The 17,147-nt window shown below is 36.9% G+C and overlaps 1 protein-coding gene across 3 annotated transcripts in view; it reads left to right on the top strand.

Annotated features, from left to right (window-relative positions):
- The first annotated feature begins 9,500 nt into the window (after positions 1-9,500).
- The window catches only part of LOC131539474 (delta-aminolevulinic acid dehydratase-like), a 44,539-nt gene continuing 36,892 nt past the window's right edge, over positions 9,501-17,147 (top strand). The window contains exon 1 of one of the 3 annotated variants that reach the window (XM_058774079.1): positions 9,501-9,551. Coding sequence is in view for 2 of the 3 variants with exons in the window: in XM_058774076.1 (XP_058630059.1) it covers positions 9,554-9,774 (221 nt within the window). In the remaining variant the exon portion in view is untranslated. Of the gene's footprint in view, positions 9,775-13,508; positions 13,595-17,147 lie in introns of those variants that run through there. The other 2 variants (XM_058774076.1, XM_058774078.1) reach the window with 2 other exon arrangements.

Genomic DNA, 17,147 nt, shown 5'->3' with positions numbered 1-17,147 from the left:
AATTGAACACTATTTGAGGTATTTGGCTTATCGCGTCTGTTGAGGCGACGTACCCTTCTTACACATAAAAATACACAACTGTCTACTTCGGCAGGTAATCCTGTCACATTCCACTCCCCATACTTGTACTAAAGCACGCGTGACGCTTCTGGTGATATTAGCGTCTGCCGTCTCACTAATGAGGACATATCTACATGAACAACACATCCAAAACTGCTCTGATAGTCATTTGAATAAAACTATCCTCATCATATCATATACACACAGAAATGTAAAGGTATTGACAGACATGTTCACAAGTCTCTGAGGTCCAAGTCTAAGTCAAGTCTCAAGTCTTTAAAGCGGAGTCCAAGTCGTCTTAAGTCTTTGTTCTATTTATTAGCGACAGTTCTTTCAGCTAGTTATTGAGGCTAAATCAGTTTTGAAATACTGATTTCACAATATAATTTTCTCAACAACAACAACAAAAAACTTTAACAAAATTTAAGACAAATTAGAAATTAAAAGGTGTCCATTTATTAATTGTCAGATAAAATGCTGCACATTTCTTTGTAAAATTTAAATGTGTCAAACAACAAAACTAAATTTTAAAACAAACCCCAATTAATCAAATGAATTACACAAATGAAATAAATCTCATATAAACAAACTAAGGCTTTGTCTGTGCTTTTTCAATTTAAAATTAGAGGCAACCGCTGTATTTTAAACACAACACAATCCAAACAAAGGATTACATACAGCATGAGCAGTTTTTAATCTAAATTGGATTGTATAATTTCGAAATTTGAAGCAAAAACAAAATGGTCTGACTTAGTTTTGTGAAATTATTCTACATAAAACATCTGTACGAAACAAAACAGCAGACGGGCTGAATTAATGCAGATTCACTCTCTGCCAGCAGGTGGCGCTTGAACAGCAATTAAACATCGTTTCCTTGGTTGCCGCTGTAAACAAAGCAGCACTGCGATTATGAACACTACTTTAATATGCATTATACAGAGGCAAGATGAGAAGAAAATACCATCTAAACTTTTCTAAAGACAGCCAGTTCCCCTCAGAGATACATTCATATAAACTCAGATACCAAATGACTTGCGATTTTTACGAGTCTCACAAGTCACGAGTCCAAGTCAAGTCTTGAGTCTTTATTTATATGACTTAAGTGCGACTCGAGTCCAAGTCACAGACTCGAGTTTCCATCTCTGGGTATTCACAGCAACCCGTCAAAATAAAAGTTCGGTTTACCTTGTCATTGTCAATGACTTACCAAGTCATTGCGGCAGAAATAGCCAACATTACTATTGTTCAGTAGAATGTATGAAATAGGCTACTACTAAAATTATTAAAACCTTATTTTTAAGGGATAATCATACAATATTTCTTCAATGTTTTTAATTGTAATATTAAATCCCCTTTATTTTCCAAAAAATAAAATGTGTTAAATTTTCATTAATTAAAAGATAAATTAAATGAATGTTTTATATGCCTTAAAGGTCCCATGGCATGAAACTTTATGAGGTTTTTTTAACATTAATATGAGTTCCTCTAGCCTGCCTATGGTCCCCCAGTGGCTAGAAATGGCGATAGGTGTAAACCGAGCCCTGGGTATCCTGTTTCGCCTTTGAGAAAATGAAGGCTCAGATGGCCCAATCTAGAATCTTCCCTTTATGTCGTCATACGGGGAAAGGTTACCACCCCTTTCTCTGCTTTGCCCGCCCATGAGAAAATGAGCTACTACCATGTGAGGCGAGCGAAATATTTTTTTTTCCTTGAGAGACATCATGGCTTGCAAACGAGCGAAGCATGGCAGTTGCTCAGTGTTTGGATGAACAAATGAACACTGAAGTATTTTTTTAGTTCCTTCATCCGAGCCTATGGCTAGCGTTAGCTACATGATAATAACTGTAACGGCATACATAAACAAACCAACTAAAGTACCGTATCCAGACACAATATTTTAAACTAACCATTCGGAGACGTCCTGCTGTAGCCGCTGAGTTGCAACTTCTTCATCCGGTGCTTCTCCGTCCGGATCAGATTCTGGGTCAAACTGAAAAGCTTGAAGGACTGTGTGTCTACGAGCCATTGCGATACATCCACTGTCAACATTAGCACATGGTAGCGCATGGTAGCACAAGCTGGTTAAGGCCACACACCCACCCTCCACCTTGCCCCGCCTCTCTCCTCCTCATTAGCATTTAAAGCTACAGACTCAGAAATGGCACGTCCTAAGGAAAGCTCATTGTGGGACTGGCTCGTAGTGGCTGAAATTCTGCACCAAGGCTGAATTTCGGGAAAGAGACTTCAGATTAGGCCTATATAAAAGCAGCCAAAAAGCAGCATGTCATGGGACCTTTAATAGTTTTGTTGTGAACTTTTCTCTTCTACGAAGCAGAGACCAGGAGACGTTGGGATATCTTTCATCCAGAAGTTACTCTTTATTGAGAACTCGCTGTGCGTCGCTGTAGTCATCCAAGTCTAAACTAAAGCAGTGATACATTGTAGTTTTAAATACATTTTAGGGGGCAGTGCTTAGGAATGGAGACCAAGCACCTGGGTGACAACTTTAAACAAAGCATGCAAATGAGAAAGACAGACCCAATCAACAACACTCGATTGCATTGATAATCCAATCAGTCTAACGATTCATGTCTGGGCCAGGGGGCTCCGAAAGCCATTTGCAGAACAAAAGATTAGAGTCTGGTTCATTTGGCTCATTTCACTTACAATAGGAGAACAGGAACTGGCAGGGACCTCTTGCATCTGATGTAGTGATCTGACTCATGTCACCATTTTTCACCTTAAATGCTAAATACAAGGTATATAACTTCTTCAGTTTGTACACTATTACATTGGAATCTAAATTAAACATTTAAATAAATTTGTAATCCCACAGTTTCAAATAGTTTTTACTAGTTTTAGTTTTAAAGTCATAGTTTAATAAAAGTACTCAGATATTGCTTTTTTTACTTTATTTGCATATGTGACTAAAAGGAATCCAAAAGTAATCAGATTACATTACTTGCATATTGTGGTACTTGGATTAGGTTACTGAATACTTTTTTGATGAAGCAATTTGTAACTGTAACGGAATACTTTTTAAAAGTAACCCTCCTAACCCTGCTAATGACAAACAATCATGTGTGGAGACCATCAAAATCCATGAAGGATGACATTTCATTAATGACAACATTGACTAATAACTTACCTGTTATGCGTGAATTGTGAAAGAAACACATTTTGGTTTTAGCACAACTTTTTTGTGAAAGTTTTTGATCCACTTCAGATGTTGGCTAGTGTATAATAAAAATATGCATTAGCATACTTGTGAATTGTTCTTAGTTTTATAAGCATACTCTACTTTTTGTTACTAAGTTATATAATTCATATTTTGTTCCTGACCTTGCAGCTAAACCAAGTAAGAAAAGTAAGAAAAAGATAAGATATTATAACAAATGTAAGGAGTAAAATTATTTCCTTTATGAAAATAACTCCTCGTGAAGCCAAAACTTAGGAACTCTTACAATTCAAATGTCAGGCCACAAAACAAACTCTTCAATCAGGCTTTGATCTCTTTGTGAAGCCAAACACCCAGGAACCCTTACAATGCAAATGTCATGCCGCAAGACAATAAACTCTCTAATCAGACAAGAAGATCTGAGAGAAAGACCATTTGGTCCACTCACCCATCCTTCCACCCTGGGCTCATGGTACTGGTCACTGAAAGAACTCAAGTTGCTACTCTTACATAAATATTTACTATATCTTAAGAATTAATGATCTTAACCCTTTCATGTTTGGTATCATTTTAAAGGTCTCGGTGCGATGGGTAAACTGGTCTCAATTTCACAGTAGTCACTTATATTATGGGAAATATTGGAAACTTAAGTGAATTCTGTACCTCTGTTGTGGGGGCGGTCTCCTTTCAAAAACTGATAAACATTGCTCTACCGGTGTGACCATTTGGGGCACGAGAACAGCTCCTAGAGCGGTTTCTCATCCCCCATAGATCTAATCTGTTTTGGGGCAGAGAATAAATGTTTATGGGCCTTTTGTTCTGGTGGTATTTAAGGGAAAGTTGCAAATAAGTCGGCGCGATTTGTAGCCAGATCAGCCCGTAGTGTGGAGGGTACTTAATATGTTCCATACTATGTATCTTCTTCTCGAAGCCAGGTAAACATTTTGTTCTTAGATTCATCTTTGAACAACTGTTATGTATTTTCTTATTTTTGAATTGACTTCTTATTGTTTTACTTATGTAATTGGCGAGATAAGTTTACCTGACTAATAATAAATTGTTATATTTGATTTATTCTGATCTCTTCTGAAATCATTTTTTCCAGTAGATTAATGGTAGAGGTATTTCCGCAAATCTGCGTTCAGGACAGATCACACCAAAGCACTAATGGATGAGCCATGGGGGCATCATGAAGGAGACTCTGGATTTCTGACTGTCGCTGGCTTAACACGGTGTAGCTCTCGTGGTTATAGGAAAAATACACTCTTTGTTATGAGCATGCAGGCGCAGCTCACTTAAAGGTATTATAATCACTCTGCACCCTCTGAGTAAGTTCAGAACTGACGAGTTTGTGTCGTGGATTCACTAAATAATCGGCCGAAGTGTAATTCCTATGCGATACCTAGTCCCTAATGAACGAAGAATTGAAAGTATAAGATTTTCGGAATAATCAAATATCTAAGTTAATGTACAATCGATATCTGTGATCAGTTTAATTATAAATATTGTCTAAATTTAATGATCACTTGAAATTGGAGTCAGATCAAGCACGGAGTTAGACTAAAATTTAAACTAGATCCTGATAAATTCAGAAGCGCAAGTAAAAGACCGAATACGCGTTCAACCTTTGACCAGGCCGCTGGATTCCGTTGTTTGGGCTAGCGGGTGGAGCCTTACACAAATATTTTTGAGACAGTCAACATAACATAAAACAGAAAACCTTTTGGTTTGTAAGGTAATTGAAAGCAAATGAGAAACATTTCAAATTTGAGGAAAAAAAATATTCACATTGTTATCATGTTACATGTCTGTGTGGTTTTAGTTTCTGTTGTGACCTAGTTTTGCCTGTGTCTTGATGAGTTCATTGTTCCCACTGTCACAAACAGAGACGTAAACCAAAGGTGAGTGAATGACAAGTATGTTTATTGACAGGAATGGGATATGGATCTTGGTGAGAGTGTCTTGGGTGAGTATCTTGGTGATAGAGAGAGTCCAATGAGTCTTAGCAGAGAGTTGACTAAATTCTCTGTTTGCAGGGTGATTGCAGATCAGGAACCAGGAGACTTGCAAATCCGTCGCTGGCAATCGTAGGAGATACCGGGGAGAAAGTCTGCGAGACAACAGGTAAGTATTCAGAGAGTCAGGTTACTGTTCAGATGGTGAACCTGTAGACCGGGCGATGAGTGTCAGAGAGCATGGGTATTTATGGGAGTGCTGATGAGGGTGAGCAGGTGCGGGTGATTAGAACTCAGGTGACTGTGATCTGGTGATTGCTGTTGACGACGGTGACTGTGACTCTCTGACACCCACCTGTTGTGTCATTAATTATCCATGTTAGTTAACTAATAATTATCCCTATTAGTCCTGAGTTCTCCCCAGTTCATTTGCCAGTTATTGTCTATGTTACACGTTTTCGTGGATTTTGCTGCCTTCACGTTAGTGATGCAAAGTCCAATTCATTTCTGCGAACCGGTTCTTTTCGGACAGACCAATTCAAAAAGCCGATTCATCGGTTCCTGACATCATCAAGCAATACGCATTTATTTTCTAACAACTCAGTGCCATGTTGTATCAATGAACATTTCAAATAAGTCATTTGTGTCAACGCATATTGAAAAATTTCAAAATTAAAGTTATTTGTGTGAAAGCATTTGTTGATAATTGCCATATAATTCACTTAAATTAATGGTGTTTGTGGTCACAGTTTCATTCGCGGATCCTTTATGTTAGATACGACTGACTGACCAATATTGACTAGCCTACAACTTCTAGCCTACAAGATTCCTAAAAATTTCACAGCTACAGCACACATTACAGACATTTATGCACAAAGCAGATATGTTCTACATGTCTACAGTTTTAAAGAATGAATAAACCAGTCTTATAAACTCCTTTATTTCGCTTAAGGAACTTTAAATATAATATGCATGCACAATAAACTGTTTGTAAAATTTATTTACATCACTCGACAGAAAGGTTTTTGCAGGTTTGAATAAAATGTAAATTAATAACAGTCATAATAAGCATATTTCCAGTACACGCCTCAGGCTTGCACAGTATCGTCAACTCACTCATCAGAATCTTTGGTAATCCTTGGCAAACTTCGCCACGGCTCATTCAGTTCTTATTGAGTCCTCTGTAATCATCGACAAACTTCGACAGTTGGTTGAACCGGCTCATTCGGTTCTTTTTGAGTTGGACGTGCTACTTCGGCTGTGAGTCTGTTTCCAAGTGGATTTATATTAAAGACTGTTCTTTTGGATTCCCTGCTCTCCGTGAGTTTTTTCTACCAGAGACCGTAACATATCAGTTTACATTGTTTTAAAAAATACACTTTTATATTTCTTGAAGTAGTTAGATTATATATTAAGCTTCAGTCTAATGTGCTTCAAGTACATTTTCAATAGTATTTCAGCTCAATAGAAATGCATTACCAGTACAAGCTGAAGACAGGGCTTAGTCTCATCTACTGCAAGGAGGAGTTCGTGGTTCTGTGGACCTACTCCAGCTGTTTATGGAGAACAATCTTGAAGAAGTCTTTTCAGAGACTGTCACTCCCCTAAAGATCCTCATCACCACAGCAGAAGCTGAGAGGTGCTTCTCAACCTTGAAAAGGATTAAGACTTTTCTGAGAAATAGCATGACCCAGGAGAGGCTGAATGCATTGGCCATGCTGTCAATGGAGAAGAGACTGGCGACTGAGATGACTGATTTCAACCAGAAGGTCATTGCGAAGTTTGCAAGCCAGAAAGAAAGGAGAGCAAAATTTATTTTCAAATAGTGCAACTGGCCAGTGATTAGGCAACTTTACAATGTGTGTATGTGTGTTTTATAATTACCTTTATTACTTAATTACTGATAATAAACCCACGTTAAAATCAAATTCACTGATTCATGGTACATTTATTGCATTCTTTAAGTTCACTTTAACATTAACATTTTCAATATTTTATCTAGCAGTAATGATACATAATCACCTAATAAATGGCTACTTACAGTCCTGCCCCAAATTTTTGGACACCAGCCGCCACTGATTTTCTTACTAGTAAAAACTCGGGCTTGTGTCTCAAAATTTCACCGCCCCGCCACATATACAAGGAAGGACACTGCTCTCAAAAGCGGAAGGAATTTCAAGAATGGTTTACACGGCTCTATCGGGACAAAAAGACAGCAACGTCAATTGACTCTCTTTTGTTCACATTTATTTGGAAAAACAAGACGAAATATATCAAAAGGAAAACAATGATTAGGGACCACACTGAAAGAGGCTTTAATGCTATTGATTTCACAACTCTCAACCAAATGTTTAAAATCAACTGGGTCAAACAATGTATGCTTGGAGGAAATGCTCCCTGGTTTTTCATTCCAAACGTATTATTTAACCGTTGTGGTGGCTTAAAGTTTTTGCTAGGTTGCAATTTTAAATGTAATAAGTTACCAATCAAGTTATCAGATTTTCACAAAGAAGCACTGGATTCTTGGAAACTGGCTTTTAAGCATAATTTTTCACCTCACAAATGTATTGTGTGGAATAATCAATATATTCTGTATAAAAACAGGATGATATTTAATAAAGAATGTGTAGAAATGAATATAATCTTTATTTCAAAATGTATAGACACTGATGTGACACTGATTAGTTATGAAATATTCTGTAAGTAAAACAGTATTGATATTACTCGTATAGAATTTTTGAGAATAATTAATGGCATTTCACCTAATCTTCTACAGCTTATTAAATCATATTTACAGTACTCTTCTGTAAAGGAAGACATTCCCCATTTAATGATAGCTGGTATTTATTTGTTAGATAAAAAAATGCAATATTCATATCAGAAGAACATTAAGCAGTATTGACCCTAAAGCACTGTCTTCATGGAAATGGATATATCCTCTATCTTTGTGTAACATATGGTCTGTTCATAATAATTTTGTGATGCCTAAAATAATTTTCAACAATTTTTACCCCTGTAAGTTATTTTTATCTAAGTTTATGGATATTCACCCAGAATGCTCTTTTTGTGAATCTGAAAATGAATCAGTGCTTCATTTGTTCTTTAGATGTCCCTTCATAGTACCATTTTGGACTGAGATTTCAATTTTGATCTTTACATCCTTTAATAACCTCATTGATATTACGGGAAAAAATGTCCTGTTTCTGTTGGGTAATACTGGCTCTGCTCTTTTAAATAATGCTGTTAAAATCCTGTGCTTGCTTGGAAAAGGTCTTGCAAGTGTAAAGTTACAGCCTCTAAACCAAATTTTATTGTATTTTGCTCTGAATTAAAAAGTTTAGCTGATTCCCTGTGTAAATTAAAAAAGAAACAAAAAAGCAGTTAAAACATACCAGATTTTAAATTAGATTATTGATTCATCTGTGAACAGATACAATGTTTAGATGAGGTTTCCTACCCCCTACTTGAGTCAGAACGAAAAGTAAACAAATTTTATTTTTTACTATTATTATCCATGTATATAATTATTTCGTTTTTATATAATTGTAATTGTTTTTTATTTTCATTTATTTTATCTTGTTAATTTATTTATCTTTAACTTGTTAATACTCTCAATCCCTTGCAACAGGTTGCTTGTTCTTACTCGCTGTTAAAATCCAACTATCACTGTACCTTAACAGTATGTTTTCAAATTTCAAATGTTACTTGCAAAATATTAATAAAAAAAAACAAAAAAACAAAAAACAAATGAAGATGAAGATGAAGAAGAAAACAGCGGCGATCTGCCTCGGTTGTTAAATTCAACACATTCTCAAGCATCTATCAAAGGTAAGATTCTTTGTGACATCAGTTTACGTTTTGTTTCTGTTAATGCCGAAATCACACTAGTAAACCAAACTTTACGCTGTCGCCTGTCTGTTTACTATAGTTCATCGTAGGTCGATTTGTTTGCATGCCGAATTATGAATGAACATGGCTGTTATTTACGTTTCTGTGTATTGTTTGTCATCATTAACACATCATCTGTTGATTACAAGCTAAATTATGAATGGGCGTAACCATTATTTTCATTTTGTAATGAGATTACATGTATTCCACAGTTCAAAAATGTTCTCTTTCATAATTTTGTGTTCGAGATCCACCTGTGGGAAGGGCATCCGCGCCTGACCTCTGCAGAAGCATCCAATTGCACCAAGTCTGGCTTGACAGACAGGAGCGTGTGCCCAATGGCAGGTAAGGGGCCGCCCCTTAATCGAGCGCATTGCCCCTGCACGCGATACCTTTCCTCAGTTGAAATTCGCTTCTCGCGACCTCTGAAATTTACTCGCAGCTCGTTGGTTTTGACTTCTCTGGATCAGGTATGCTTGTCAATTTACCAGGTCAGCTGTTTTTATTTTGCAAGCCGCCCACGCTCGCGTTATTTACTAGGTTGCCCGCCTCTTACCTGTCCTTTTCCATTGCCCGTTGTTATTGGCTCTTTCCAAACCGAGTCCGGCTTCCACCGTGGACGACCTGTCGCGAGCCTGCCCGGCCGAGCGCGGTGCCTCATTTAACCCGTCCGGGATTCAGCATGTTATACGTGTAAGAACCATAGGGATCACTGCACCTACATTTTAAGCCACTCAAGATTTATACAGTGCCGCTTGAAAGTTTGTGAACCCTTTACAATTTTCTATATTTCTGCATAAATATGACCCCAAACATCATCAGATTTTCGCACAAGTCCTGAAAGTAGACAAAGAGAACCCAATCAGGTTCAAAAAGATTCATAAACTTTATAGCAGCACTGTGTATAGATATATATATATATATATATATATATATATATATATATATATATATATATATATATATATATATATATATATGTGTGTGTGTGTGTGTATATATAATATATCATTAGGAATTCTATTGTGTTTTCATTTTCAGTTGTCAAGACTTTTTCCCATGTTTACAAGCTATAGAATACATTGATCTTCTGGGAAAATGGGAAATGTTTTCCATTTTTGTAAATGTTCTTCCACAATGAAAGCATTGGATATAGTGCAAGTTAAAAAAATTATTGTGCATAGTATTTTTGGATGCACATCAATAGATGACTGCAAATATTCAAATATTTATCATTGAAAAAGATAATTTTATCAGCATTTATAAAACATGAAATCTGAATTGACATTATTTACTTAAATGTTCCCTGAGCAGTTCATCTGTGCATGTTAATTGTGGAAACACTTTAGTTTAGGGAGCAATTCTCTCTATTAACTAGTTGCTTATTAGCATGCATATTGGTTGTTTATTAGTACTTATAAAGCACATATTGATGCCTTATTTTGCATAACCATAATTTAGTTCCCTTAATCCTACCCCATATCTAAATAACAACTACCTTACTTTGATCTCAAATATTTTGGTGGCACGTGAAATAGATTATACTTGTTTAGGTGGGTCGTGGAATGGAAAAGTTTGGGAACCCCTGTGCTAAATGTCTAAATGTAAATATAATGTAAATGTACATAGGGAGTCTGTTGTCTCCTTCCCCTTTTACTTAAAACATCAAAGCACATATATTGAGTCTACTTCAAACTAGGAACTAAACTTGTGTATGGCTGGAACAACTTCTTTTCTTGTATATAATACACACACACCTTAGCAATTGAGAGCAGTTATAGTCTCTGGGGGAAAAAAAGTTATTTATTGTGATTGAATGTGAAAAAGGTGTCACATGTCTTGAGTGTGAATGCACTGAACTTTGAAAAGCACTGCAAAACAATGTACAAAGCTGTTTCAGCTTCAAAAGGTTTAATGATGTTATGAAAAAGGCTCTTTAACAAATATTTATGGATAGCGGTTGAATTATGAAAACAGGATATTGATATTTTGAAGTGTCAGTAAACAAATATTAATATTTAAATATGATACAGTATAAGTGTACATAATAAAATACTGTTTGGAGAAATGTGTAACTAACCTTTTGTGTAATTAACCTATTGTAATTGTGAAATTGGTCATGACTTTCAGGGGTTGAACAGTTATAATTTAAAAATGCTCGAATACTAGTTGTGCTGTAACTATTATATGTAAAGTTATAGCCTACTAATGCCTGAAAAGACATTAAATTAAAATCGATTAAAAACCACCAATAGATGGTGCTAAAGATCAATGCCAGCACAAAATGACGTTAGGTGTTTTCACGTCGTGTGTGACGTAACACATTAAAACGCATGCACATACTTAACAGAATATTCTAATAAAATGTAAAAGTATTAAAGAACGCTAAGGTGGAAAAAAAGAAGGGAAAAAAAAAATGTAAAATGTAATACAGCACATATCCATGATTTTGACCATGTCTCATCTGAGGTAAAATGATACGTAATTACAGAGTTTATTCTGTAATATCTGTGTAGTATTTTATTTACAATTTATTAACATTCTGTTGCACTTTACTTCACTGTGTATATTGTAATATCACACTTTAATGGCACCTTATATATTTCTTATTCGGAGTGTCTATTTACACTAAGTGCAAATGCTGCTGACTCTAACACTAACTCCACCCACCAACGTGTGATTGGGATAGTCAAAATTAAAAAAGACAGCTAGCAGTCGTCAGCTGGGATTCTTTCAAGAGGTTCTCCTCGCTGCAGCCTGTAGCATGATGACGTACTGGATCAGATCCAATACGTAGTGGATGTTTGACGCACATGCGCAGTATTGGATTTTAATGTGCAGAGTGGGGCTGTCATTAAAGCTAGTATTTAATGTCAATTAAACTGTAATTACGAGATATATAGGTGTGTTACATAGGCTTACACAAATTATATTATACTGTGATATTTTAAACTAGTAGAGCAGGCTATTCAAACTTTAAGCAACAATGGCGTAGTTTTGAATGAACGAGTTTGGTAGGTAAACTGTTTATTTTTCATTAGCTTGATTCGTTTTGGAAATAAAAATCTACTAATTACAAATTTGTTTGTTCTTTGTGAAAAAATGGGTTCTATTGTCTTTATTTTTCCATAATAGTCTTATAGTTCTGTCAATAATTCTTTCATGAGTCAAATATTATTTTTCATTCTCACTCTCTGTGCTATACGTGAGTATAAAAGTTATAGGCCTACTAAAATATGTGGACATCTTTTTTACACCGTATAAAAATAAAAAGAAGAAAAACAATCCTGTCATTCGGGGTTCCGTTAGCCAATAGACCCATTATACCGGATTTTTACAGTTAATCTCACGTCCAACAAATAAATACACACACGGTCGGGGACAAGGTATATTAACACAAAGATGACCATTTCTATTTTTTGTGTGTTATATGCAAGTGAAATCCCTGGAGATAGAGAGACCTAATGGCTAAAGACAATCCATCCATTCCGTTACGAGAGTGCTCTCTCTTTCTCTCTCTAGGGAGACTTTTTTTGAGTGTTTTGCATTGTATCAGACGATGTGTGAAAAGCAACTAATGAAAGATTTATTTGACCTGACTGAGGCGTTATTAGGGAGGTAAAGTCTTAATATAAATGTAATGTTTTTTTTTTAATTATTAGCCTATTGAATATAATAGTTATATTAGAATAATATAAAATCTAAATGAACTAAATGGATTGGCATTAATTTAATATCCCCAATTGAATTTAAATAAACATGACGGATACAATCAAAAAGACATTTAGGCTAACTGTCAGAGTGATGTATATCTTAATAATTAGCTATTTACAGTGCAATGTCTGCATATCAATCATGTTACAGTGGTTGTTGTATTCTTATAATAATGGATACAACACTGATGTGGGCATCCTGGCGATAACATATGAAATGCAGACTACAAAAAAAAAAAGCTTTGAAGTTGCCAGTAAAGACAAAATCATTGTGGATGAATTGAGACATTAAAGTTTTTACATTGTAATGTAGGTCATCGCGTATTGTAATTTAGGTCAAAAACCTAAGTTAGACTAGGTCGCTTTGGATAAAAGAGTCTGCAAAATGATTAAATGTAAATAAAAATATGAATTTATTGGAGACCTACTACAGCGCATGAGCATAAAACATCCACTACGTAGTGGATATAGTCCAGTGGATATAGATATAGATGGATATAGATATACGTCATCGTGCTACAGGCTGCAGCGAGGATGGACTCGATTCTTTAGCTAAACGGCCCTAAACCGTTTCCCATTCATTCTCAAAACCACTACGGATGCAATATTCTTTCGCCTGCTAGCGCTCTCATGGCGCGCTTCTGTGTTTTTGGAACCGCGGGAAGTTTGAATTCGCCATTTTTATCTTGACTCGGAGAATGAAAACACAGTAATAAACAATAAAAGAAGATGAAGAAGAAAACACAGCGGCGATCTGCCTCAGTTGTTAAATTCAACACATTCTCAAGCATCTATCAAAGGTAAGATTCTTTGTGACATCAGTTTACGTTTTGTTTCTGTTAATGCTGAAATCACACTAGTAAACCAAACTTTACGCTGTCGCCTGTCTGTTTACTATAGTTCATCGTAGGTTGATTTGTTTGCACGCCGCTCGCATCATTCACAGTCGGGTTAATTTCGGCTATTATTAATAATTCCCGCAGGTTCCGATGGAATGCATCACATCTGCACGTGCTTTTGAGTCTTGAGAACTCACTCGCGCTCTCTCATTTTCTGTGCACAGATCGCGAATAAGGAGAGTGACAGCTTTTAATAATTATTAAGGGAGTTTGCAAATGTGATATTGATTTAATACAACAGATCAGTAAACAAGTACTGCATGATTTTGCTCTATATCAACGAAAATAGTTCCAAATAAAGTAACAGCTGAGCCGCTGCGCATCTCTAAAATCAAACACAACGGTGTTTCATTCATGAATGAAAGTGCGTTTTTGAACGAATCTAGTGAGTCGGTGATTCATGATTCCCCATTCATAAAGACTCACGTTTGAATGAATCAATTGAATAAATGATTCAGTGCTAAAATCAGTGACATACCGCCACCTGCTAGCGGTTTCAGTTTCATTTTTAGCATATAATTTCAGTTATTTAAATCATTTAATATTTCTGTATTCAAAATTTTATATTTAAAACATTAATGTCCACATGAATCTATGAATTTAATTGCACTCATGCCACCTCTGAGCCTCATATGATTGGTAACTTATTTGCCTTATTCTACTTCTTATAATATTGTTTTAAATAGAAATTTTAAAAAGCTTATAACCATACATTTTTGAATTTGACAAAGATGAAAATGATGCCATTGCAAAGGTAAAAAGAAAATACCCCTGTAAGTCACTTTAAGGAGTCAAATGTCTCGTATTAGGAAGGCTAATTTTTGATCAGAATTTTATTATTGATCAGAAGGTGCTCCTAATTTTTTTTAAATTAGGAGGACAAGCGCTCCTAAAAAGAAAAGTAAGCACAGAGCCATGTGTAACACGGGGTTGTGGGGGTGAAAGAATGGATGAAACGCATTTGTCCGTGTTTCACTCCATCTCGAATCGCGCTTACGGAAAGCGCTCGAGAAACAGTATCTCTTCCGCGGCTCAATACGCTTTCAACTCGCTTTTTTTTTTTTAAGTCTCGAGCAAGAGACTGTACAACATTCCCGTTACATGCTTTGATTGATTTTTACATAGAGAGGGTGACAGTGAACCGCATTAAAAGAAATGATCATTCATGTTTTCATAACTGCTGGCCAAACAAAACTAAAATGAAAACATCTTTGAGAGCAAGGGCCCCCTGGTGTTTCGGGGACCCTACGCAGCTTGCGTATTCTGCGTATAGGGAGGATCGGCTCTGGACAGGTATGGCTGTGGAATGGGGTTTGGCCAAGGAAAAATTTTTTGCTTTACCCCCTGCAAATAAAGCAAGAGCTGATAAAATGTAAAAACTGTAACTTGAATGCAATGTAAGTCGCTTTGGATAAAAGCGTCTGCTAAATGCATAAATGTAAATGTAAATGTAAATGAACTGCCAGGGGGGATGCGCTCCTCCAAGCTTCATGCACAGCTTACAGGCTGTTAGTATGGAGCAGGTGGCACTCTCTGTCGTTACAGGCAACCCATATCCTGGGCATTCTGAACAGGGGCGCAGTCCTTTTGGCGTGGGGGAACCCACTCTACTGAGAATGGCGCCTCCACCATCAGAGAGCAGAACTGCTATGAAAGAAGTTTGGTCAGGCAGCCGTTGACCTCTTCGCCTCATGTGAAAACGCTCACTGTTCTATGTTCATGGCCCAATGTGCTACTCTACTCTTTTCCTCTGCTCTGGTGGCTCTCTGGGCCTGGCCCATGAGAGGGCAAACTTAAACACATTGGGGATCCCCCCACGTGTTATTGCTACTATTCAGAAGGCTGGAGCCTCTTCAGCATGCTCCCTTTATGATTGCAAGTGGCATGTGTTTGAGGAGTGGTGCGAGGGGTACCATCTAATATAATATCAGTGCTCAGTCACTGATGTTTTAGGCTGTTAGCTGCTATCGCTGCATGCCATGTTGGGTTCGACGGCACTACGGTGGGCAACACGCCCTCATTTTTTCATGGATTTATGTTCCCTTCCAGTCACTAGAAGGTTAGTTCCAGAATGGGAACTCTCCATAGTGCTGGATGCCCTGTCTCAGCCCTTTGAGCCCAGGGAGATATCTCCTGTAAGCTTCTGTCTTTCAAGACAGCTCTGCTCCTGGCCTTGGCTTCCGCCAAATGTGTCAGTGATTTACACATGCTCTGTTCATCCCTCGTGTACTAATTCTCTCGCAGTGGAGATAGGTTTTTCTCAGGCCTAACCCGGCCTTTATGCCAGAATGCTTCCCAGCTTTCACATGTAAAGTGTTTGAGCTTCTGCTTTTCACCCTCCTCCTTTCTAAATGCTTTATGTCCTGTAGTGCGGGGACCAGTCGATAGGACCAGCCCTTTCAGGAGGAGTGATCAGCTCTTCATCTAATGGGCTCCCTGAACATGGGGAAAATCCATTTCTAAGCAATGCCTCTCTCATTGGCTTGTGGAAGCCATATCTCTGGCATATTAATCAAATGGAGTGCAGCCATGTGGGCCTCAGTGAGCAATTCACTAGGTCCATAGTGGCCTTGCGGGCTCTTTTTAAAGGGGTTTTACTTGCAGGACATTTGTGCCGCTGCAAGCTGGGCCTCTCCACACACATTTGTCAAATACTACCGGCTTGATGTTACCCACAACCATCACTTGTAGCTTACTCTGTTTTAGGTGTGGGCTCTTTGTAACCTTGTGCCCTTAGACCCTTTACACCTTTTTAAGCCTGGGTTGTCCAGCCCGGCTTATATCCTGTCAATATATACATATGTATATTTCTATAATATATGCCTTGGCATTATGTTTGTTGTCAGGTCTCGTATGCATGTTACCACATGTCATTTCTTAAGGCCGTTCCACACTGAGTGCGATGCGAAAACGCAAGGCGAATCGCCGACGAAAGGTGCTTTCACACTAAGCAGACATGTTCACAGGTCTCTGAGGTCCAAGTCAAGTCTCAAGTCTTTGAGGTTGAGTCTAAGTCAAGTCTCAAGTCTTTGTTCTGTTTATTAGCAACAGTTCTTTCAGCTAGTGATTGAGGCTAAATCCGTTTTGAAATACTGATTTCACAGTATGATTTTCTCAGAAAAAAACTTTAACAAAGTTTAAGACAAATTAGAAATGAAAAGGTGTCGATTTATTGTCAGACAAAATGCTGCACATTTCTTTGTAAAATTGAAATGTGTCAAACAACAAAACTAAATTGAAATATTAAAACAAATCCCAATCAATCAAATGAATAACACAAATGAAAGAAATCTCATATAAACAAACTAAGGCTTTGTCTGTGCTCTTTTTCAATTTAAATTTAGAAGCAACCACTGTATTTTAAACACAATGCAATCCAAACAAATAGGCTGCATAAATGCAGCATGAGCAGTTTTTAATCTAAATGTAATTGTATAATTTCGAAATTTGAAGC

This window comes from Onychostoma macrolepis, chromosome 04 (genome assembly GCF_012432095.1).
Source record: "Onychostoma macrolepis isolate SWU-2019 chromosome 04, ASM1243209v1, whole genome shotgun sequence".
Taxonomy (NCBI): domain Eukaryota; kingdom Metazoa; phylum Chordata; class Actinopteri; order Cypriniformes; family Cyprinidae; genus Onychostoma; species Onychostoma macrolepis.
The sequence above is the reverse complement of the archived record's forward strand: the minus strand, read 5'-3'. Positions and strand labels throughout refer to the sequence as shown.